Below are 25,352 nucleotides of genomic sequence, written 5' to 3' on the forward strand. Positions count from 1 at the left end.
TGCTATAAATATTGATGTGGCTATGTCCCTGTAGTATGCTCTTTTTAGGTCTTTTGGGTATAGACCGAGAAGGGGAATAGCTGGGTCAAATGGTGGTTCCATTCCCAGCTTTCCAAGGAATCTCCATACTGCTTTCCAAATTGGCTGCACCAATTTGCAGTCCCACCAGCAATGTATGAGTGTACCTCCCCCCCCCCACATCCTCGCCAGCACTTATTGTTGTTTGACTTCATAATGGCTGCCATTCTTATTGGAGTGAGATGGTATCTTAGAGTAGTTTTAATTTGCATTTCTCTGATTGCTAGAGATGGTGAGCATTTTTTCGTGTATTTGTTGATTGATTGTATATCCTCTTCTGAGAAGTGTCTGTTCAGGTCCTTGGCCCATTTGTTGATTGGGTTGTTTATTTTTTTGTTGTTTAACTTTTTGAATCCTTTGTATACTCTAGAGATTAGAGCTCTATCTAATGTGTGAGGGGTAAAAATTTGTTCCCAGGATGTAGGCTCCCTATTCACCTCACATATTATTTCTCTTGCTGAGAAAAAACTTTTTAGTTTGAATTCGTCCCATTTGCTGATTCTTGATTTTAACTCTTGGGCTATAGGTGTCTTATTAAGGAATTTGGGTCCTGCCCCCATGTGATGGAGATTAGGGCCAACTTTTTCCTCTATTAGGCGCAAAGTCTCTGGTTTGATTCCTAGCTCCTTGATCCATTTTGAGTTAACTTTTGTGCATGGTAAGAGAAAGGGATTCAGTTTCATTTTGTTGCATATGGATTTCCAGTTCTCCCGGCACCATTTGTTGAAAATGCTATCCTTTCTCCATTGCATGCTCATGTATGATGTTGTGAGGAGAAAAAAATAAAAATAAAAGAAGTGTGTCACATTAGATTGGGTGAGAGATGTGATAGGAGGGGAGGGGAGGGGAAGGGGGGATAGGAAGGGCAGCAGAATAAAATAGACATTATTATTGCTGTATGTATATAGGTGACTGTATGACTAATGTGATTCTGCAACCTGTACAATCAGAAAAATGAGAAATTATACCCCATTTGATTCAAATGTATGAATTGTCAAGATCATTGTACTGTCATGTGTAACTAATAAAAAATAATAATTTTTCATATTGATCACATAGAAATGATACATTTTGTGTGGATTAGGTTAAATAAAGTGTATGTTTACATTTTTAAAAAATAAATAAATAATTTTTTAAAATTCTGGATGAATACTAAAGCCATATTTTAAAAATAAGTTTCTGGGTTGGGGATGTAGTGCAGTAGTAAAAGCACTTGCCTAGCATGTGTGGGGCCCTGGGTTCAACATCTAGTATCATAAAAATAATAAATACAAGGTGGGTACAGTAACACATGCCTGACGTGACTGAGGTTGAGGCAGGAGGATTGCCAGCCTCAGCAATTTAGTGAGGTGCTAAGCAACTCAGTGAGACCCTGTCTCTAAATAAAATACAAAATAGGGATGGGGATGTGGCTCAGTGGTTGAGTGCCCCTGAGTTCAATCCCCGATACAAAAAAATAAAATAAAGTTAAAAATACATAAATAAATAATAAACGTGTTTATTCTGTTTCCTCTTTGACTAAGGCTATGGTAGCAATTGTTTTCCCACCAACTGCTATATTTAAGTAAAAATTCATTAAATTTAGTTATTTTTAAAGTTGTTGTGTTAGTGATCAGATACCCATGCAAAACAATTTAGAGAAGAAAAAGTTTAATTTTAGGCTCAGTTTCAGAGGTCTCAATTCATGGTGGGCCAGCTTCATCACTCTGGGCCCAAGATGAGGCAGAACATCATGGTGGAAGGGTGTGGCAGAGGAAAGCTGCTTTCCTCATGAAAACAAAATCAGAGCAAGTGAGATGCCTGGAATGAAATATAAACCCCAAAGGTATGCCTGTGATTTAACTTCCTCCAGCCATGCCTATCCTTACCACAGTTCATTTATATTATTAATTTATCAAATGAATTAAACCTCTGATTAGGTCACAGCTCTCATAATCTAATCATTTTATCTCCTGCATTAACCCAGGGGTTTTAGGGGGAAACCTCATATTCAAACCATAACAGTGGTTGATAAATTAAAAATTGTCACATTCTTTTAAAATAAAGAGAAAGGGAGAAATGTGGAAAAAGGAAAGTCATAGGATTGCATAGTAGCAAGAGATATATTGTCTTTTTCACTTATATAGAAAACAGAAGATAGACACAGAAACTGAGATTTAGGTATTACTCATGAATATAATATCTTTGGTTTATTAAACAATTATGGGGCCTATGATGTAGTTCAGTGGTAGAGCTTTTGCCTAGCTTGTCCACACAGTAAACAACAAAGCAGTTATGTGGCTTGTACTGTATTAAGCATTTTACATTCATTATCTCATTTAATCTTTACAACTCCTCTATAGGGTGTGGATTTATTATTATTATTACTTTATAGCCAGGAAACAGACCTAAAGATTCTAACTTGCCTAAGAACACTCAGTTTGCAAGCAGCTCCAATGTGACTTTCAAGTCAACAGCAATGCCTCACTGCCTCTCTGGGGAGCTCCATGTGGATGAGACTGATGTTTGTTAAGTAGCTTTATTAAAGTTTTGTCTTTCAATTTATAAAATACCTTAGAAACTTTCTCAGAAATTTGGGGGCTGGTGATGTATCTCACTGATAGAGTCCTTGCCTATCAAGCACAAGGCCCTGGCTTTGATCCCCCAGCACAAAAAGAAAAAAAGAAAGAAAAGAAAAAAATTATAAAATTTCAAATTATAAAATGCATTGTGGCTGAGAATATAGCCCAGAAGTAGAGTGCTTACCTAGCAAGTGGGAAGTACTGAGTTCAGTTCCCAGCACCACACACAAAAAATAAATAAATAAATATAAACTTAAAAATGTATAAAATACTTAGATGTGGGTAGCTCATGCCCATTATCCTAGTCACCTAGGAAGCAGAGGCAGGAGGATTCCAGGTGCAGGGCCAGCCTCGGTAGCTTAGTGAGACCCTGTCTCATAAAGGGTAGAGGACTGGGCTTCAGTTGTAAAGCACACTGGGTTCAATCCCCAGTACCAAAAAAATAAAAATAAAGAAGTAGTTTATAAAATACTTAGAAACTCTTGTCTTAGAATACCTCTATATCACTCATTAGAAAAGAAAACTAAGATCTAAAGATGTTGAGTAGTTTGAATCCAAGTTAATTAATCTAAAACATTAATGCAGTCTTCCATGTTTGAAAGACTGGAATTAATTTATTTGAGAAGTTTTTTTTTATCAATTTATAAATCTTGACAATATTGTCAGATATGTTGTTAATACAAGTCACTACAACTAATTTATGAAGTTGTTTGGATAGGTTTTCATTCAGTCTTCTTTTGTAATACAATTGCCTATTTTTAAAAATTTGTTTTAAATTTTTTTTATTTGTTCTAATTAGTTATACATGACAGAAGAATGTATTTCATTTCATTGTACACAGATGGAGTACAACTTTTCATTTTTCTGGTTGTACACGACATAGAATTGCATCATTATGCAATCATACATGTACCTAGGGTAGTGATGTCTGTCTCATTCCACCATCTTTCCTACCCCCATGTCCCCTTCCCTCTACCTCCTTTCCTTTGTCCAATCCACAATTCCTCCATTCTTCCCATGCTCCCTCCCCCGATTATGGATCTGCATTCACTTATCAGAGAGAACATTTGGCCTTCAGTTTTTGGGGGTTGGCTTACTTTGCTTAGCATCATATTCTCCAACTCCATCCGTTTACCTACAAATGCCATAATTTCATTCTCTTTTAATGCTGAGTAATACTCCATTGTGGATATATATGTAACACAGTTACAATTGCCTATTTTTAAGAAAAGTAAAATTTTTCTAGTGTTGTCTTTATCATTTTATATGCATTAATAAGAACTTCTGTATTATTTTTTTAATATTTATTTTTTAGTTGTGCTTGGACACAATACCTTTATTTTTATGTGGTGCTGAGGATTGAACCCAAGGCTTCACATGTGCTCTACCACTGAGCTACAACACAATTTTTTCTGAAATTGTGTTTTTCAGTATTTTATTTTATTTCCTTTATTTATTTTGTGTGTGCTGGAAATCCAACCTAGGGCATTGTGAATGTTAGGCGAACACATGCCCATAATTCCAGCCACTCTGGAGGCTGATGCAGAAAGATCTAGAATTTGAGGCCAACCTGAGCAAATTACCTGTCTCTAAAAATAAAACCAAGGAAAATAAATAAACAAATAAAAACAAGGACTAGGAGTGTAACTCAGTGGTAGAGCTGCTTGCCTAGCAATACATGAAGCTCTGATTTCAGTCCTCAAAACAGCAACAACAAAAAAGAGAGGCAGAGAGAGAATTTATTCTTAAGTACCATTTGGAGAAAAAATATTGATAAGATTATGGTTATCAAATAGCCAGTAAAATAAATTGTAAAGCAAAGACATGGTGTAGTATGATGAAATTAATTATAAATATAAGAGACCATGAAAAAGTATAATTCTTGAACCAATGGTAAACCCTATGTTAACTATTATCTAATGAGAACTATGAGCAAGTATCAAAAGGTCTTACTTTGGCAGATCTGACGAAATATACAGACCTTATATAGTATACATAATATATAGATGTAACATATGATTAGAATCAGAACTAACACACATGAAAAATTAGTGGTCACTGCTAAATTCTTTCATTGTGATTGTGAATGTAACTTATAGTAGGCCCAGCAATAGAGATTTAAAAATATATTCTAGCTATGTGCAGTGACTCATGTCTCTAATCCCAGTGACTCCGGAGGATGAAGCAGAATGATCACAAGTTCAAGGCCAGTCTACACAATTTAGCAAGACCCTATCTCAAAATAAATAGAAAGGGGCTGGGGGTATAACTCAGTGGTACAGCATCCTTGGGTTAAATCTTCAGTACCATAAAAATAAATAAGGCAAATAAATGAACAAATAGGACTGAGGATATAGCTAAGTGATAAAATTCCTTTGGGTTCAATACCCAGTATAAAAAATAAATTATATATTCATAGATCTGGAAATGTATGTAGGCTCAGTGGGTCCTGGATTCAAGCTCTAGTATCAAAATATAAAATAAAATAAAAATACAGTCTGGGGAATAAAAGGCAAGAAAACACAATCATAGTGCCAGGAGATTTGATGCCACAGTAGAAACACAAAAAAATACAACTGGTATACAAAGCAAGAGCAATAATGATACAGAGAAAAGAAAAATTAGTGTAATTTAGATTAGTCATATAGGCTTAATTTACAAAATAAACAAAACCAGGCAATGTAGTATCATGTTTTTATTGCCTGATGTCTTTTTCAGGAATTTTTATAATATTTTTCTATTTTACAAAATGATATTACAAACCACACAAAGCTGTTTATAAATCATATGTGAGTATGCCAAGGGTTTCTCTTCATATTGTAGTGTGCTAATTATAAACTACATTCAAAGCCAGTCATATTTGAACAAATAAGATAACTAGTTTGTTTATTGTATTGTACAGAAATGGCTTATAGGAATAATTAATACTTTCTAAACATACAGATTAAAATTTTTCATTAAATGTAATATTAGTTTTGATTTTTTTAACACTTTTTCTTTTGTTATTTCTTACTAAGGGTCAACTGTATTTGTTGGTAACAGACCAGGGATTTCTTACTGAAGAAAAAGTTGTTTGGGAAAGCCTGCACAATGTAGATGGTGATGGAAATTTCTGTGACTCAGAATTTCATCTTCGGCCTCCTTCAGATCCTGAAACTGTATACAAAGGACAACAAGATCAAATAGATCAGGTAAGCTTATTTTGCCTTTTTTCATATTGTTTAAAATATTCTTTTCAAATGTCAATTTGGTTATCCAAATATTTTGAATTAGATTCATTCTTAATTTCTTTGTGAGGTTTTCCTGATACTTCCTAAATAGGTAAGTGATCATTCTATATGTACATTAATTTTACACTTTGGCACAGAAGGCTTGATCATATTAAAATGTGAAGGTCATGATAAGGAGTTTGAATTTATTCCAATTGCAGTAAGGAAGCCATGCCAATTATTAAATATGAAAGTGACATGGTCTACTGAATTTTTGTTTTATTATTTTGTACTGGGGATTGAACTCAGGGGGACTTTACCACTAAACTACATCCCCAGTCTTTTATATTTTTTATTTTGGGTCTTACTAAATTGCTGAGGGTCTCACTGAATTGCCTATACTTGGCCTTGAACTTTCCACCCTCCTGACTCAGCCTCCTGAATTACTGGGATTACAGGCTTGCTGCACTGTGCCTGACCTGGGTATTTTCACATTTTTAAGAAACAGAGGATGCGTAGGAAGGACAGGGATGTAAATAGAGACCAACAATTCAAGCAAGAAGAAATGAAGAGATTAAGCACATATTTGAAACATATTTTGACTAATCAGGGCAGAAAAGAGGGACTCTAGAAGATAGCATATACTGGGCAAAGAGTAGTTAGGTTTTCTAAGAAAAGGATGAACAGACACAGCAGAGGAGCCCTAAGCAATAAAACTTTCATTTAGAACTGAAACAAGATTTTTGCCTGCTATAGGTGGGCAGTTTTGGAGCTAAAGTGTGTTTATTACTTAAAATATGACAATGATATTAATTCTTCCCTGCTGAGGCATAAATATGGTTATGTTAAACTATGAACGTAAATTTTGATAATAACAATTTAAGTGCATAGAGACTGTTCACTTAGCTAATAGTCAATGAGGAGATGTATTACTGGAACTATAACTAGGTCCTGCAGATACAAAGATAAATCATAGCCAAGTATGGTGTCGCTTGCCTGTAATCCCAGTGACTTGGGAGTCTAAGGCAGGAAGATTGCAAATTCGAGTCCAGCCTGGGCAACTTAGCAAGACCCTGACTCAAAATAAAGAATAAAAAGTGATGAGGATGTAGCTGAGTGGTAAAGTGCCCATGGGTTCAAACTCCAGTGCATTAAAAAAAAAAAAAAAATGGTGGGGCTGGGGTTGTGGCTCAGTGGTAGAGCACTTGCCTAGCATGTGAGAGGCACTGGGTTCAATTCTCAGCACCACAATAAATGAATAAAGGTCCATCAATAACTAATAAAATTTTTTTAAAAAATCATTCAGTCCTGTCCTCAAAGGTGCTACAATAGCAGAGGGAGCAGAAATTGAACCAACTATTATTGTATATTAAGTTCTATAAGAGTAATTTGAATAGCAAGCTATGATGCATAGAAGAATATTTGATTTCAACCAATAACTTCTACATATATATTCTTCAATAAATATATAATATATTTAGATAAGTATATAATTATGAAAAAATGTTTATTTGGAAAAAAAAGAATACTTGATTTCAACAAATGTTAATCTTCCTAGGACTTTTGACTTTTTTTTTTTTTAAATAGCTTTGATAGTAAATGTACTCATTTTCCTTCAGATGCCATAAAGAATTATATAGCCTCCATATAGAGGCTTAAGTAATAAAGAGAAATGTGTGAAATTTTTGTAACAAATATTATGTAAAAATTAATGGAGCACCGGAAATGAATTTGTAAGGTGTTGTGATTAGTGTCTGTGGAAATAGCAAGAAGGGAGATTCAAAACTATGCGACTTGGTAAAGAGCAAGTTGGAAACTGAAAAAATTTTGAAGGACAAACCCTTAATATTAGTAAGATACTCACTCATGAGTAAGTAGTATAAGTTCTTCATAGGAATGACCTTCTACATGTCCTCTAAGTTACTTAAATTCTCGTTTTTGAGGGTAGATGATAGGTGTACAAAATAAGTCAGTTTTCATTCAGCACAAAGTGGGTTTTAAGTCAGATAATAAAACTTTTTTTTTTTTTTTAAATACTGGGGATAGAACTCAGGGCACTCCATCACTGAGCCACCTCCCTAGCCCTTCTTTATATTTTATTTAGAGTCAGGGTCTCATTGAGTTGCTTAGAGACTTGCTAAGTTGAACTTTTGATCCTCCTGCCTCAGTCTCCTGAGTCATTGGGATTATAGGCATGCACCACCACATCCAGCTTTTAGGGTTTTTAAAAAAGATTTTTTTATGACATTAAATGGAAAAGAAAATGTTGTAATAGAGGTGGGAGATGTTGAGTTTGTATGTGAATGTAGAAAAATATGGGGTTAATATATACTGTTTATATATATGTATGTATCTATATACTGTTAACAATAGTTATCTCTAATAATATTTTGGCCACATAAAATTTTCTTATCATTTTTTGAAATTGCTAAATGCATGTGTTCCTTTTGAAAATAGCGGAGTTTTCTTTTTTCTTTCTTTCTTTTTTTTTTTTTAAGATCTTTTCTATGTACTCCCCAAAGAATCCCAAACCCTGCATTTTTTTTTTTTTTTTAAGAGAGAGAGAATTTTTTAACATTTATTTTTTAGTTATCGGCGGACACAACATCTTTGTATGTGGTGCTGAGGATCGAACCTGGGCCACACGCATGCCAGGCGAGCGCGCTACCGCTTGAGCCACATTCCCAGCCCCTCTCTTCCTTTCTTTCTGTCTTTCTTCCTTTTCTTTTTTTTTTTTCCGGTACTGGGAATTGAACTCAGGGGCACTCAACCACTAAGCCACATCCCTAGTCCTATTTTTGCATTTTATTTAGAGACAGGGTCTCATTGAGTTGCTCAGCACCTTAGCCTCCCAAGCCACTGGGATTACAGGCATGTGCCACCGCTCCTGGCTCTTTTTATTTAAAGCTTTCTTGAGTATCTTTTTAAAAATATTTTTTAGTTGTAGATGGACACAATGCCTTTATTTTATTTACTTATTGTTTTGTGGTGCTGCGGATCGAACCCTGTACCCCACATGTGCTAGGCAAGCACTCTACCACTGAGCCACAACCCCAGCCCTTTTGAATATCTTATTTATTGCTTCTAGAAAGAATTTCAAATGAGTTCCTAAAATATTTTAAACAATGATGACATCACTGAAATAAGTGCTTAGCTCCCCAAAGGAAATACTTGGCAATATAACTCATTTTAATATTTAAACTCTGATTTTTTTTTTTTTATTGGTGCATTATAGTTGTACATAGTCTGATAGGTTTTTCTTTTTTAAAGCCATTCTCAGAGCTTCATGAACACAACATCTATATTCATATTTATTAGTTCTTGAGTGAAATCTCAAAACTAAAAATGGTTATAATTTAATTCCTTAGGACTATCTTATGGCATTATCTCTACAACAAGAACAGCAGAGTCAAGAGATGAATTGGGAACAAATCCCAGAAGGAATCAGTGATTTGGAACTAGCAAAGAAACTTCAAGAGGAAGAAGACAGACGGGCTTCTCAGTACTACCAGGAACAAGAACAAGCAGCAGCAGCAGCTGCTGCTGCTACTACTACTGCTAATACACAGGCCCAGGTAAAAACAGCCTTGTGATTCTTACTGGGGATATAGCTCAGTTGGTAGAGTACCAGCCTCGCATGCACAAGCCTTGGGTTCAATCCCCAGAACCACCAAAAAAAAACAAACAAACAAAAAATTTATTGCGATTCTTAGATATAATCGTCACTTTAGCAATAAAAAAGTCTCTGCTTGAGGTAATAAAAAAAAAAAGTTAATTAGGAACTGACTTTTGAGTTATGTTAGCATCTTAGTACCCATGGATTTTTTGACATTGTCCTAAATTTGTGGTTATCCTAATAATTTCTTATGTATAATTATTTTTCTGGAGATTCTGAATGCAAGATTTTTTTAAACTTATTTTTTAGTTCTTTACAGCTGAAACAAAACAAAACAAAAACCAGAAACCATTTGCTTTCTGTGAGGTAAATGTAGTCTGAGCTATTACTAGAACCAGATAGTTGTTGATTTACATTTCCTGCTTATTTTTTCTCTTCCTAATTGCAATACCCTGGACAATAATTCTCTTAACCTCATTTTCCTTCTCTGTGAAATAAAAGATAATACTCTTAGATTCTGGTGAAGAATTTAAAATGTTAATACTTAACCCAGTGTCTATGACATATACTAAGTATTCAGTGTAAGTCAGCACATTTCTACTCCTCACTCCCTCAGTTAATATTTAAGCACTGAAAATAAGATGATTATGTGGGTTTCTAGATGTTAAATCTTATTTTATTCAATCAAAAAAGTACTCTCCTTCTTTTATATTATCTGTACCATGTCAGGACTGTTCCTTTTGATCAGGGTATATAAGAAAGCAAGATGGCCTTTAAGGTCTGATGAAACTAAATATAGAATTCTTCATTAGAATAAGTGTAAAATTGGGCCAGGTTGTGGCTCAGTGGTAGAGTGCTTGCCATAGCATGCATGAGGCACTGGGTTCAATCCCCAGCACCACATAAAAAATACTAAATAAAGGTATTGTGTTCATCTACAACTTTAAAAAGTTCAAAAAAAAAAATAAGTGTGGGGCTGGGGATGTGGCTCAAGCGGTAGCACGCTCGCCTGGCATGCGTGCAGCCCGGGTTCGATCCTCAGCACCACATACAAACAAAGATGTGTCCGCCGAAAACTAAAAAATAAATAAATAAATATTAAAAATTTAAAAAAAAAAAGTGTAAAATTTATTTCTAGATCAAATATTGAGTACCCCAATCTTAATAACTAAATCCTGTCATGTTATAATTAGTTTTCTTATTTCATAGACTATACTTATTCACACTCAATTCTCACGATTTGTTTTTTTCCTTTTAAAATCTGTTTTAGTATTTAATGAAGTATTGAAGAACTATTTTATTTAACCAAAAGGCTAATGTATTCTTATAGCTCTTAAATTAGAAACTTATGTGTTAGGAATTCCATTTATTTGGAATAATACATTAATTATATCTATCCAGAATGGTATATTAACCATGTTACAGATACCCCGTAATATAACAAATTTGCGTACCAGGATGTTCTTTTCCCTTTGATGATGCCCTTCACTCTTGTGGCTATTCTTTCTAGATAACTGTGATAAAGCGCCTTAGAACATTTGAAATAATTTCTTGCTGTGTGTTTTTCTTAAAGCTGGGCCAGCCGGCACAAGCCTCTCCATCAAGTGGAAGACAATCTGGGAATAGCGAACGGAAACGAAAGGAACCTCGAGAAAAAGATAAAGAAAAGGAAAAGGAAAAGAATAGCTGTGTCATTTTGTAACAAGTACTGGATTCTGTTGGAATCACCTATATGTGTTGAGAAACAAGACCACATGAGGAAAGGAAGAAAAACCGATAATAGATAATACCGTCTGTGCCTGATTTCCCATTGGATTTTGTTCATGTTTTTCAGGGGAAAGGTTGTTACTTTGTTACAATCAGACTTCTTGAAGTCACACAATATACTCTTTATGAGCTGGAGTTTCATGTTACAAGTTGGAAATGCTGTGTTGTCATTCATGAAGAATACTGCACTTGTAGCCAAATAAGCAAATCACAGCGAATTTTGTGTCATAGTGACATTCATAATTCATATCAGTTAGTAAGCTATTTCATCTTCTAACAATGAATGGAGGTATTTGATTTAGTCTGATTCCTTCCTGAAATCTAAGTATTAGCACAATAGTTTCTGAAATTTTTGCAACCTTAAATTATGATCTAATCCATGAGAAACCAGGGGTTTAATATGGAATTTAAAAAGAAAAAAAAAAAATAAATAACAGGAATAAATAATCCTTAATTGTATATTGAACTAGTTCAGCCCTTGAACAGCTTTACCTTTCTTTAGTAATGTACATTTTAGATATTAAGAACAAATAATGGAGCTTGGATTTAATTTAGATAGAAAAAAAATAAAGATTTGTATTTCTTTTCCAATAGCAAAAAAAAAAAAAAAAAAATTATATAACACTAATACTTACAACCTGTCCAAATCACATATTAATGACTTAATAGTGTTGTGAAATTTTGAGGAATTTTTAAGTCGTTAAGTAGGTAATCTGGACCATAGTTACTATTTATTAACCATGTGACAAGTAAGTTTAAGGAGGAAACCACAGTGGATGCTAGGCCTTGTAAATATGAGAGTATAGGAAAGTAGATAGTTCAGTGTCTACCTTTTTTTAGAATTACCTTGAACCTTAAATTTTAAATCATGTTTATTACTAGAAAATTAAATTATTAAAACCAACAAAAACAGCACATTTCTATAAGAAGTAAAAGATAATCTCTGAGTCTAATGAAAAGACATTAATAAAAATCAGAGTTTAGAGGAATTTATGTAAAAGCAAGCAGATTTTTTAACTTATGAGAACCAAATAAACATAAAACATAGTGTTTATAGAATTCAGAAAAAAATATTTATTTAACTTTATTATGAGGCAACACATATTTTCCTGTATTTCTAGATATAGTTTGGACAACTATCCTTAATAGTCCTTTTTATATGCTTTATATTTAAAGTTTGTTTTTAGTCATTTTTGAAAAAAAAATGCTGCTGCAAGTAGTATATAATTTACATTCTAAGCCTCAAAAAATGTGTTTATTTAGGAACATCATAACATGACCTGAGCATCCACTTGGAGAGTATTTCTTGTGGTTTGGGGTGACAAAATTTTGACTACAAAAAAAAGTGATCTAGAATTTTTTTTTTTTAAGTTATATCATTAACTTTCTCTGTGATCCAAAACCAGTTATAGAATGACTCTATATGTAAAAAGTAAAGTCTTATTTATGGAAGGAATTATTCTAAGGGGAAATAAATCCAGGGCCAAGCATCTTTTACATCCTTCTATTTTGCATGTCTATTTGTGTTACATAATTTGTTATTTCTTCAGATTTCCTATTCTAGAATGATAAATCATCAGAGAACCTGTTTGGGGTATAAAACTTGGATACAAAATATTTGGTGAGTCTCTTGATTGTAACCCAGAATATCTGGACATTGGTAAAGTAATCAGATATACTATAGAACTCTCCATTGGCTTAAACAGGTTGATCTTAATCTGAGTTTACTCTTGATATCATTCTGTTGGTTGAAGGAGAAAACTCAAACCTCAAAGTTTGTTCTTCTCAGAATAAATAGTAGTGACAGTGCATTATATTTTAATAAAAAAAAAAAACTTGATAATTTACAAAGGTATATTTGAGGCATATTTTTCCATAATTATATACTTAGCTATTTATTACCCTTGAAGAATATATGTGTAGAAGTTATTTTTCTGTTGTTTGTTCCTATCTTCTTAATTTGTTCCAAAGATAATACTGCCATTCAGCATTCCCTCTAGAAGAAAAAAAAAAAAAATCACTCAAAACCAGCAATGCTGCTATCAGATAAGTAGATGTCAATGTGTACTTACGAGAAAAAATTTTTAAAAATGCAGTGTGTTTGTTAATTCAGTCTTTTTCTATGTAATATTTACAAATCAAACTTTATTACATTCCTGGAATTCAGTTTGATATACCAATAGTAATAATGATTAAATATTTACTTTGATTACTGTGAGGGAAAATTAAATGTTCAATTCTATTAAAACAAACTTGTCAAAGAAACTGCTCTCCTTGCAAATATAACCTTAAAGGTTACAAAGAATCTAGAGCAATTGTGTCTTTATTTTCTTTTATTTTGCTCCAGGTAACAAATTATACATTCAGGCATTTCATTGCTGGTTTGCATTCAGAAGAATTTGATGTTAGTATTTTAAAGCAGTTTTTTTCCACAATATTTTTTAATACTTGAAATTGTTACATATATACTGCTACCAGAAATTAGAATTTAAACCTTTTTGATTTTAATATTTATAGACTAGATCATGGGCACATTTGAATCAACCAAATCACTGTTAGAGCTAGTAAAAGAGGCAGATGAATGAATGGCTGTGGTCACCATTTTTTCCTCTTGCTTTTGAAAAGAGTATTCCTTACATTTTTGTTAACAATATGAGCATTTTCTTGTCAAATCCCATTGCATCAACAATGCTGTGATTTACAGTAGTTTACTGATATTTACAAGCACTCATTGCATGTGCACATGTATGTGTATTTCTGAAGCAAGACAGCTTCTCAAAGCAATTTGGGAACTTTCCCTCAAATTTTAAAATCACCATTTTAAGAATATTTACACACCTGGACTGGGAATATGGCTCTACAGACTCTCTATAGACTGGGAACATAATGTTGGAACATGCATGAGGACTGGGGTTCAATCCCCTGCACTACAACAAAAAAGGAAAAGAAAAAATATACACACACGGACATAGACTGAACAGGATAGTATAAAGCAACTAAAATTGACATTAGTTATATGCCCATCCAGTGTACTTAGGTAAAGTAACTTACATGTTTCAAGGTCAAGTTAGTATTTGAATGAAGCAGAGATTTAAATTTAGGATTAGCTTTTGGAATGTATCTTGTTTTTATTGTCTTATATTTCTTGCACTTATTTGCTTATCCCATATTATGTTTTGATTTCTTCCTCATACATCTTGATCTTGGCTTAACAAAGCAAGTAAATATCAGAGATTAACTGACTGAACTCAACATTAACTATTTTGTACTTACACAAAACCTTCTTAGTATTTTGTTTTCAATGAAAAACAAACTAAGTTAACTTAAGAGATAAGAGATCTTGAGAGGAAAGGTTAGAAGGCAAACATTTAAGGAAAGAATAGTTGTAGTCCCTACATTAATGTTGGCATATGCAGCAGATAGTTGTAAAATCCTGCTGAAGAAAAATTAAGGCAAGAATTTTCAGAATTGCCCTCAAAACATCTCATTTATTTAAATTTCCTTTTAAAAAGCAGTTTTGTAGTTTTGCTTAACGTTCTTATTCATTGTATCAGTTATTTTAAAATATGATGGAAAGCTTATAGGTTTTACCTATCACAGTTCTTAGGCATGCTGGAAACTTACTAATGTTTAATAAAATAATCTGAAGGCCCTAAAGACAGTCCAAAATTTTGTATTTTAAGGAACTGGATATGTAGAATTCTGGATCATTTTGTATTTAAAAATCTAACTTTTTGTCTTGCCTTGGGCAAAGTCTCTGTGCCTCAGTTTACTCTTTAAATATGTAGAGAATGCCCTTTCTCACTCTCCTTCTCTCACTTTCTCACTCTCTTCTTTGTGCTTTACACTCCTGAATAAAGGGCATAGTATAAGCACAAAATATTACTTAAATTATCACAAATATTACACATCTTGGTTCTTGGATGTGCAGACTTTTTCCAATGACAAGTCCTTTTTTAAAAATACTGTCAAAATTTGTTGAATTATCTTGTCTTTGAGTATCGCATCATGTTTTCAAAATGTATTTTGCAGTTGCTTTCCTGTTCTGTAGACTAGTGTCAAAATCAAGAGTATTTGGGAACTATAAAAAGCATTTTAAAACCTATTTTTTTCCAATATTTTTCACAGATCTAAATGTTTAGATTATCTTTGATTTTTCCTCTGTGTTATAAAATGCTGTCACATTGCTAATACATATAAAAGTTGTTTGCATGGGTGAAATTGATTTAGATCTTTCAAATACTATCATTTTAGGGATATTGAAGTTACTTGTGTTTTTTTAGTGTAATATGTAATTTGAGAATGTGCAATTAAATTCATTCTGAAAGTGAAAATAGTAAAGAAACTCATTGGAATTTTAGAGTACTTAGTTTCTCTGATAGTTCGGTGTCTTTTCAACACTTCTAAAACTATTAGGAAAATATTATGAGGAATTGAAGTTATTTTTCTCAGGTAACAGTTTAAAAGATACTAAATATTAAAATTAAAGGCTTCCTGAACAAAATATATTGCAAAACATAGGATGAATGTGAGGGCAAATTCATGTTGCTAGAACTTATTTTGATGATCTATGTAAATTTTAATTCATGCATGTCTCTTAGTCTTAATGTCTTTGCCATTAGAAAATAGAATTTAATAAACTGTTATATACATATATATTTTTACATGAAGGATTCTAGTTTCTAATTTCTTCTGATCTCAAGAAAATCTTTAAAAAAAACAAAACAGGGTAAAATTTTCAAACTCTTGCCTCAAGTTCAGCTTTGTCCTGTTGTTCTGAGAAAGGAGGAAATTTAGACTTGTCTAACTAGGAGATATTTTTTAGGGCATGGTACCATCCCAGGTAGGGTGTTAAAATACTATGGCATAAATATGAAATCCAAGCTTTGAACTACAGTGGATTTAAACAATAAAAAAAGAAAATTCTACAGTAAATCTTCTACTTCACCTGATATTCTAAGAATTTCTTTAAACCAGTTAATTCGTCACTGGTAGCTTTACAAACTTTATACCCATGAGCACTGTCCTTTCAGAGACAAGGATGCCTTATAAATAAGAGGAGCGCAAAACAAAATTCTTTGGAAGGTGATCCTTTGGATAAAGTAGTTATTTTACAGTTTTAAAAAGAAAATCATGAAACTGAAATGCCCATTTAAATTCACAAATCAAAACCAATCCAGTTGTGCATTGTAGTTGAAGTAACTTACAAAGCAATTATAACTAACACAATGTGTTTTAAGACTGAGATTGGTATTTAATCTTTGAAGATTGTCTCAATTTTGTCAATGTTTTTGTTATTCTTTTTTACCTATTGTATGAAGTAACCATTTTTCAGAGTACATAGAATATCTTAGCTTTGTAGATTTTTTTTTTTTAAATGGGGATTTGAAAAGCCTCCATTGGCTTTTGTTTTGCTGTTTTCCTCAATAAAATGACAACTATTGTCAAAGATCCACATATAACAAGTAAGACAATACGACAGAAGATTGGTATATGATTACATTCATAGTAGCAAAATGGATTATCTTTGCCTATTAAACTTTAGAGGTACTCCAAAAGTCATTTCCTAATGCTAGCTCATGTGAATCTTTTTTCTTGAATTGTGCAGAATAATTGAATTGAAAAATATTTAAGGGAATAGCAAGTGAAATGGAGTAATGACTGAAGAAAAGTTGTAATCTTGAAATATAGCAAAAAAGAGAAACAAGTTTTCTTCTTCCACTTTAGTGTTGGACTAATTGGGTCAAAAATTTGTTATGAAGGCCTAAGGGTATGGCACATGGTAGAGCACTTACCTACCATGCACAAGGTCCTGGGTACAATCTCCAGTACCTCCACCAAAAAAAAAAAAATTGCCATGAGGAGGAGCTGGTAGTAGATCAGTGGTAGAGCACTTGCCTACCATGCACAAGGCCCTGGGTTCATCCCTAGTATCCCCAGTACCACACACACACACAAATATATATATATATATAAAATTTGCTTTGACATACAGATTTTCTTTGTGCCAGGCTAAAATTGGCCAGTTGAAAAAGAGTTCCTTCTCAAAGAGTTTAAATATACATATTATGTTTGAGTGCCTTTTTTCCTCCTCCTTTCCCTTTCTATCTTAACACTTTTTCTGCTTCTGAAATAATTCATCTAAGCCTGGCCCAGGGCACACATGTATAATCCCAGCTAATCTGGAGGCTGAGGTAGGAGAATCACAAATTAAAGGCCTGTATGGCAATTAGCAAGACCTTGACTCAAAAAAAGGGATGGGGATATAGCTCAGTGGTAGAACATCCCTGGATCCAATTTCCAGCACCAATAAATAAGTAAATTTTTTTTGCTTTAATTCCAATTCAATAATAATAATAACCCTAGAAATTAATAGGAAAGAGCATCAAAATACATTGTTTGAATAAGGACACCTAAATGCATTTACCCAGCTTAGTGTTGAACTGATTTCTATGAAATAAATGTATTGTTTTCAATGCTAATTATGCTAAAACTATTTAACTATGTTTTAACAAGTTTCAAAACTTCCATTTTTAGATGATACTCCTAAAAAAGGCATATTGTTTAGGTGGGAAAGTATAAAATATTTATGACAGAATTATTCAGTATTATTCAACATTTAATTTCATGTCTGTTGTTGTACCACAAGTGTAGTGTTGTTGTTGGATTAAAATGTTGGGTGTTTTTGTTATTATGCTTAAAACTGTAACCAGTGAATAACACCTGTAGTATTTTTTATTATAGATTATATTTTATTTCAATAAACTTTGATATTTAGACCAAACAGTCTCTGCTGTGTATATTCATCTTATTAAGCTTGGAAGAATGGGGAGAGAAAGAGCTGGCTTATTGATTCGCATTTACCTGAGTTATTCCTTAGAATTCTTGGACCAGTATTTGAAAAGTACAAGAGGTAGTAAATAAAGAAACAGTGGTGCACCATATAATACATAATACTTCAGGTAACTGTGAGCCTTTCAAAGACAGGGATAATATCTTTTTCATTTTAATTTTCATGGTCTTTGGCACTTAGAACTCAAATATCTGTATTATGTAGTTATACTTGCCTGTGCTTTACATAGTAAGATAATTAAGTAGGGATATTAGTTTATCCTTTTACATAAAAGTTATATAGATAGTATTCAGATCTTTAGTCCATAAGGCCCCTTCTGATTTTCCCTGGTTATCATCATGTCACCTTGTAGAGCCAATGGGAGAATAGTTAGAGAATAGAATCCTTAGTAAAAATGTAGCAAGCAGAATTTTTCTTTCCATTTTGTGCCAATCTTGTGGAGTCTCTACTCACTTTATATTATTCTATGAAGTAGGCATTTCATTTGTTGGAACTGTGATCCGAGACCAAGATGTCTGATCCAAGAGCCTGTACAAGCAAATTTATCTGCAAGGATTCAAATAAGTCTAGACCATATCTATGTTCAAATTCTAACTCTGGACTTTTTAATTTGTATCTGTTTCATATTCTACAGGAATGTTCCAATTTAAGCCTACAGCTAGGTGTGGTGGCATGTGACTATAGTCCTGACTGCTGTGGAGGCTGAGGCAGGAGGCTCAGAAGTTCAAAGCCAGACTGAGCAAATTAGCAAAACCCTATCTCAAAACTTTAAAGTGTTGAGGATGTAGCTTAGTGGTAGAGCACCCCTGGGTTCAAACTCAGTGTCACACACAAAAGAAGAAATAAAATCCTTCTGTTATTTTTGTTGAGCTTGTATTAAATCTATAGATCAATTTGGAGATAATAATTAACATTTTAATATTTAATCTCAATCCAATGAATATGATTATAAATTAAATTTCATCAAAATTTAAAATGTTTGGGGTTGGGTATTAAGATCAATAAAATGTTGGGATTGAGTAGAGCGTTGCCTGGCATATACAAGGTCCTGGGTTCAATCCCCAGCACTACACACACACATACACACAGAAATTATAATGTTTATACTCCTAAAGACACCTAAGAAACTGAAAAGGCAAACTATGAACTGAAAGAAAAATTTGTAACATGTTTGTTTTAAAATGCTTTATATCAGCATACAATGAACTCTTAAAATTAATATGAAGGAAAAACAAAAAATGGCCAAAGTGTGACAAATATGCACATGAAAAGATGATCTGCATCTTCAGTCTTTAGTGAAATACAAACTAGATCCACAACAAAATATAATCTACCAGAATAGCTAAAAAAAGATCAATAATAACCAAGTGTCAGTTAAAATGTTAAACAACTGGAACTTTCTTACATTGCTGATGTGGATATAAAATGACACGACTACTTTGGAAAACAATTTAGCAGTTTCTTTAAAAGTTAAATAGTGTCTCATGCCTATAATCTCAACTACTTGGGAGGTTGAGGCAGAAGAATCACTGAAACCCAGAAGTTTAAGGCCAGCCTGAGCAACAGAAAAAAGGTAAACATTGGGGCTAGGGATGTAGTTTGGTGGGTGAATATGTGCTTAGCATGTATGAGGCCCTGGGTTCAATCCCCAGCACCTTCTCCCTCCAGAAAAAAAGAAAAGTTAAACATATACCTGCCATACAGTCCATTATTTCACTGTCATTTACCCAAGAAAAATAAAAGCATATGGGCACACAAAAGACTTATACACAAATTCAGAACCATTTCATTGGAAAGAACCTTAAACTGAAAGTAACTCAGATGTTCACTTCCAGGTGAATGCAAGACACCAAATTGTGGTTCATCCATACAGGGTGGAGTGTTACTCATCAATTGAGCTGTCAATACCGGCAACAATTGGGAGGAATCTCAAAATAAACATGGTGAACTCAAAAGGCCAGATAAAAAATGAGTGCATTCATATGGTTCAAGTTTCATTAAATTCAAGAAAATGCAAACAAAGCTATGGGACATAAAGTAGATCAAAAAGATATATAAGGAAGCTTTTGAAAATGAGAGGTATGTTTAATTATTATGGTTTCATCAGCATGTGTTAGTGATAATCAAAACTTATCAAAATGCTTTATGCAGCTCATTATATGTCAACTATACCTCAATAAAGTCATTTTAAAGACTTTTTCTAAAATTACAAGACAAACTTTTGTTTCTGACCCTGATGGAATAACAAGGGTCGACGGTTGTCCCACTGCAAAGAACTAGAAGTTTGGGCAAAACACACGAAAGAACTGTTTTCAAACAATGAATACCAGAGAGTACAAAACTATTATTCCTAAGGATGAAGAAATAAGTGAAGTTAACTCTATGGTTGCTCAATCTTTTTGCTTGGAAATATCTTGCTAATGGTGTGTGTAGGGGATTAAACACAGATCCCACCATGCTGAGAATGAAGAGAATTGATGTTCACAGGGAAGCAGTTGGGGGTTAAGAAAGTTTCACAGAGGCAGAAGCTAAGCAGAAAAAGAACCTCAAGCAAGTCCCTGTTAGCCTTTGTTTGGTATTGTGGGCAGTAATTGTAGGCAGATAGGGCATTGCTGGAAGAAATAGGTTTACAGGTGGTGTTGAAGCCAGATTTAAAATTAGGCAGTCAGTATAGTTAGGTAAATCAAGTCTAATATCGAGTGAAATCTAAAATGGAGGCCATGTTGAGAATAAATTTCCGGAGAAGTTGAGCAACTCTTGAAATGTTAATGAAGTCCCAAGAAAAGCCTGAGGCCCAAAGTCCATCCCAAAGAAATGTTAATGAACAGCCCCAGCAGATTTGAAGATAGCCCATCCCAAAGAAGTGTTAATGAAGTCCTTCCTGCCCAGATTACTTCTTTGGCCCACCTGTGTCCCACCCCTCGGGCCCTCCCATCACCGAAAACTATAAAATGGAGAGACAACCGCACTTCCACGAATTCCATCTCTTGGGTCCCCTTCTTCCTCCGGGAGAAGTCTTTTCTGCTGTCCTTTAATAAACTTGTAATTTTCCACTCTGACCTTGCCTCAGTGTGCTTCTCTGGTGTTATTCTTCAACAGTGGGGAAGCAAGGACTCGTCACCGGTCAAAGCGGTAACAGTATGCCTTTGGAGTCCATATTTTGTCCCCGGTGAGCAGAGTGCTATCTTACCCTGCTTCCTGAATGTCATGTCCCCAGCCACTTTCCTCTACACCCTTACAGCATTATGTTCTGCCTCACTCCAGCCCAGAGCTATGAAGTTTCTCATTGTGGATACAGCAGCCAAGATGAACTTTTCCTCCTCTAAGTTGTTCTTGTCACTCATTTTTGTCACAGCAAAAAAAAAAAAAAGCTGATTAAAACACTCATGCCCTGAGACCTGCAGGGTTATGGTGGTTGAAAGCTTAGAGAACAATAGCCAATCTAAATGAGGCCTTTGGAGCAAGGGACATTCACCCTGTCCCTGCACCTTACCCTACCCCCCACACTTTCACCCTCAGAATACCTACTGAAGCTACTAAATTGTTTAAATAATGCAAAACTCCTCAGCACTGTTCTTGACTTAGTGCTGCTGTGTAGCAATATGAGCACGTGGATCAATCACTATTGACTGAAACCCAAGTCACAGGACAGGCTTTCTTATTCCAAGGCAAAATTCCTGTAGCCCTCAACTCTAAGCCCAGGTCCCTTGGAAATAGCCTGGGAAGAAATAGAGTTGAAAAGACAGTTGCATCCCAGAAAAGCTAGCCCCCCCCCCCACCTTCCCATAACTGCCTAGGTTTGCCTTATTAGTTATCACAGACAGAAACTGGAAACTCCCTTCCACTCTCAGGAGAGAAAAGGCCGATCTGTAGTAGAAAATGCTTTCCATCTTCCCAGTTCTGGGTTGTGGGGCCAGCACTCCACTGCTGTGCCAACCTGCCTCTGTTGCAGCAAAATCCCTAACTTTCAGGATTATTGGGGAAAGTATCCAGGTACTCTCGCCCATGCCCCATTCAGGCGATGGGATTGGGGTCCTTCTTCCTAGAGTGGGCTAGCTGTGAATAAAAGCTAAGAAAGAGAAAACGGGGGGGGGGGGGCACTCACAGTACACGGGAAGTAATTTTTTGAAAGTGGGGGCAGGACGGCTCTTTGATCTTAGGGATCAAGCTTTCACACTGGAAAGACAGTGAGGGAGCCCGGCTCTTGCTTTATTTATATGGGGTAACATCAAAGGTTTTCGTTGGAATGTTCTTGGCCAAATAAGGTAGGAAGTGGGCAGTCCTGTTCCCAACAGGTTACGCCCAACTCCGGAGCTATGAGAGCTGTCTCACTAGTACAGTGAAGACAGAGATCTCAGGCCTTGGGCAATCTGATATGCTTGGGAAATCCGGGATAGTTCCCAAGGAAAAAACCTAAGTCTCCATGGCTCAGTACCAAGTAAATACCCCTCAAGTAGCTCATGGGTGGCTCCCCACAAGGTACCCCTGTGGCACTGCAATGGAGTTAATTCAAACCTATTTACATCCAGGGTCCTTAGCCTGGCCACACAGCCATTGCTGTGAGGAATCGGATTTGAGGCTTTATAAGCCTGAGGATATTGATTTGAGGTTCTCTAAAGGAAAACAAAACAAAACAAAACTGTATAAATGTGATCAGGCTGGAGACCCACCCCCACTTGCTCTAGTAAAGTAGGCCTTCAAAGATGAAGCCTTATTAAATAAAACTTAACAAATGGGTGATTGTCCCCACTGCTTCTCCATTTTTAAAAAGAAATTTTGTAGATGGACAGCATTTTATTTGTTTGTTTTTATGTGGTGCTGAGGATCAAACCCAGTGCCTCACATGTGCTAGGCAAGTGCTCTGCTGCTGAACTACAGCCCCAGCCCCACTTCTCCATTTGATGGTCAAATTTTGGTTGTTCTTAAACCTGGAAAGAATGCATGACCCCTTCCCATGGATCATGCAAACTTCAAACTGAGGTCCTATTCACTAAAACTGCCATGCTAATACTCAGCATTATTGAAATTACTAACTCCATCCAATCAGAAGCTGGTAAATAATTCACTAGTATAGATTTGGCTAATATATTCAGTTCAATGCATATTTACACAGCTTCTCAGCCACAGTTTTCCTTTGTTTTTGAAGAGACACAATACAGTTTTACTAGGCTACCCACGGGGAATAGCTTGGCCATCACATATTGTCTGCAGACAGTACTTTAACTGCATCCATCTTTCTCCAGTAGCTCAAGTAGGACACTATATTGAAAATTCCCTTCTCTGAGGAGTCATGTGCAGTAAGGATATTCAAATCCAACATCATTTAGAACTTCTTGTGTTCTGCCAGCAACATAATCCTCATTAAGTTTTTCTTAATCTCACTGATGCTGCTATTTATAAGTCAACCCACCCCTTAAATGGGGTCCCCTCCAACGAAAGCTTCCAGAATCTATGCAAGTTAAAGCCAGAAGTCATTCCTTTTAGTACCTTCAGAGACTCCTGACTACAGTGGCTCTGGCAACTTCCTTTCAACCTCCTGAAGTCTCGGAACCACTCCCAAGGCCAAAAGTTGCCCATAAACTGTTTTCTCAGGCTGTGCTGAGAGGTAAACAAATTGCTCACCACCCATGAGGACAGCCCAGAAACAGAACCTACCACAGACTCTGAGCCTGTGACTCTCATTACTGCCCATTTTTTCGTGGGTCATGGAAATATTGTCCCATAGTGCAGATGACTGCTGAGGCCTTCTTGATACAGGATGGATCCAAATCTGGGCTCTCTGTAGAAGAGAGTGACTCCCTTGTCCCTGATCCCTTGCCAAATGTCACTCTTCCTCTAGGCCCCTTGGTTACCTGGGAAGCCCCTTGGGAATAACAGTGGAAGCTCACAGACTGTGTGGACAGCATGGCACCATCTTATAAACCAAGCCCAGTGGAATACAGCTGCTCTCCAACCCTCAACTGCCATGTTCCTGAAAAAGGATGGGTCCCAAGGGTCAGCACAACTGGCCAAACTTCAAGCAGTCGTCATAGCACAGAATGCCCTGCTTAGCAAAGGGCTGGCTGCACATTTACAGATTGGTCATCGCCTAAGAATTGTTCCCTCCTCTACATGGTAAAGAATTCTGAGAATCTCTTGCCTTACAAAGATACAAAATATAAATCAAAGTCACACACATAGGCTGGGGTGGTGGCTCAGTGGTAGAGCACTTGCCTAGCATGTGTAAGGCACTGGGTTCGATTCTCAGCACTGCATATAAATAAACAAATAAATAAAAGTCTATCAACAACTAAAAAAATATTTTTAAAAAAAGTCACACACATGTCCACATATACTAACCCCAACATGCAAGGCCTCACCAGACATGCTCTATCCCTTCAGAATTCTAGACATTACCAAAGCATAACTCTCACTTCTCAATATGCACAAAGCTAGGCTTTTGGAAACTGCCTTCAATAGAACACTTCATCTCCCACAGGTTTAAGCCAACCAATTTAATGGGATGCCATGGTCTCTCCGTGTACTTTCTCCATTTCAGTAAAAGGACCCCTATATGGGTATCTTGCCCCACGTTTAAATCTCTTTGTTGGACAACTCATCTGAAACCAACTTCTCTTTTCTCTTTTTTGGCATTGAGGATTGAACCCAGGGGGACTTTACCACTGAGCTACATCTCTAGCGCTTTTTTTAAAATGTGTTTTTTAGTTGTAGTTGGACACAATACTTTTATTTTACTTATTTATTTTTATGTGGTGCTGATGATCGAACCCAGTGCCTCGCATGTGCTAGGTGAGCACTCTACCTCTGAGCCACAACCCCAGTGCCCCCCCCCCCCAGCCCTTTTTATTTTGAAACAGGTTCTTGCTAAGTTGCTCAGGGGCTTGTTAAGTTTCTAAGGCTGGACTTGAACTTGCAATTGTCCTGTTTTGCAACTGCTGGAAATTACAGGTGTGGGTCATTGCACCCAGCTTACACCAACTTTTGAAATAACTTTCCAACATACTTTCCTATATTTAAAGGAGAATTTGAAGACTCATTATATATGAGGTATATTAATGCCACCCCCTACCTTTGTAGTTTTCAATTCTAACCCCATCTTTTAAGGGCAAGGGACAGATCCATGGTACCTACTGGGACCTATTAACAGAGATTGTCTCCTGGGTCAGATACCTGCCTCTTGGCCCCAACAGGACCTGAATTTCCTCTACCCTCAAAACTCAGGTTGTAAATAGTGGATGGTTAATCCAAGCTCTTCCTCTGATTCTATA

At 35.3% G+C, this 25,352-nt stretch overlaps 1 protein-coding gene across 2 annotated transcripts in view; it reads left to right on the forward strand.

The window, feature by feature from the left end:
- Window positions 1–18,015, forward strand: part of Mindy2 (MINDY lysine 48 deubiquitinase 2) — an 85,818-nt gene extending 67,803 nt beyond the window's left edge. For both annotated transcript variants that reach the window (XM_027923013.2, XM_071608315.1), the window contains 3 exons: window positions 5,657–5,830; window positions 9,217–9,423; window positions 11,038–18,015. In XM_027923013.2, the coding sequence (XP_027778814.2) occupies window positions 5,657–5,830; window positions 9,217–9,423; window positions 11,038–11,166 (510 nt within the window). In that variant the 3' untranslated portion in view covers window positions 11,167–18,015. The remainder of the gene's footprint in view (window positions 1–5,656; window positions 5,831–9,216; window positions 9,424–11,037) is intronic.
- Window positions 18,016–25,352: the final 7,337 nt, after the last annotated feature.

Source organism: Marmota flaviventris, chromosome 2 (assembly GCF_047511675.1).
Source record: "Marmota flaviventris isolate mMarFla1 chromosome 2, mMarFla1.hap1, whole genome shotgun sequence".
Lineage (NCBI taxonomy): Eukaryota > Metazoa > Chordata > Mammalia > Rodentia > Sciuridae > Marmota > Marmota flaviventris.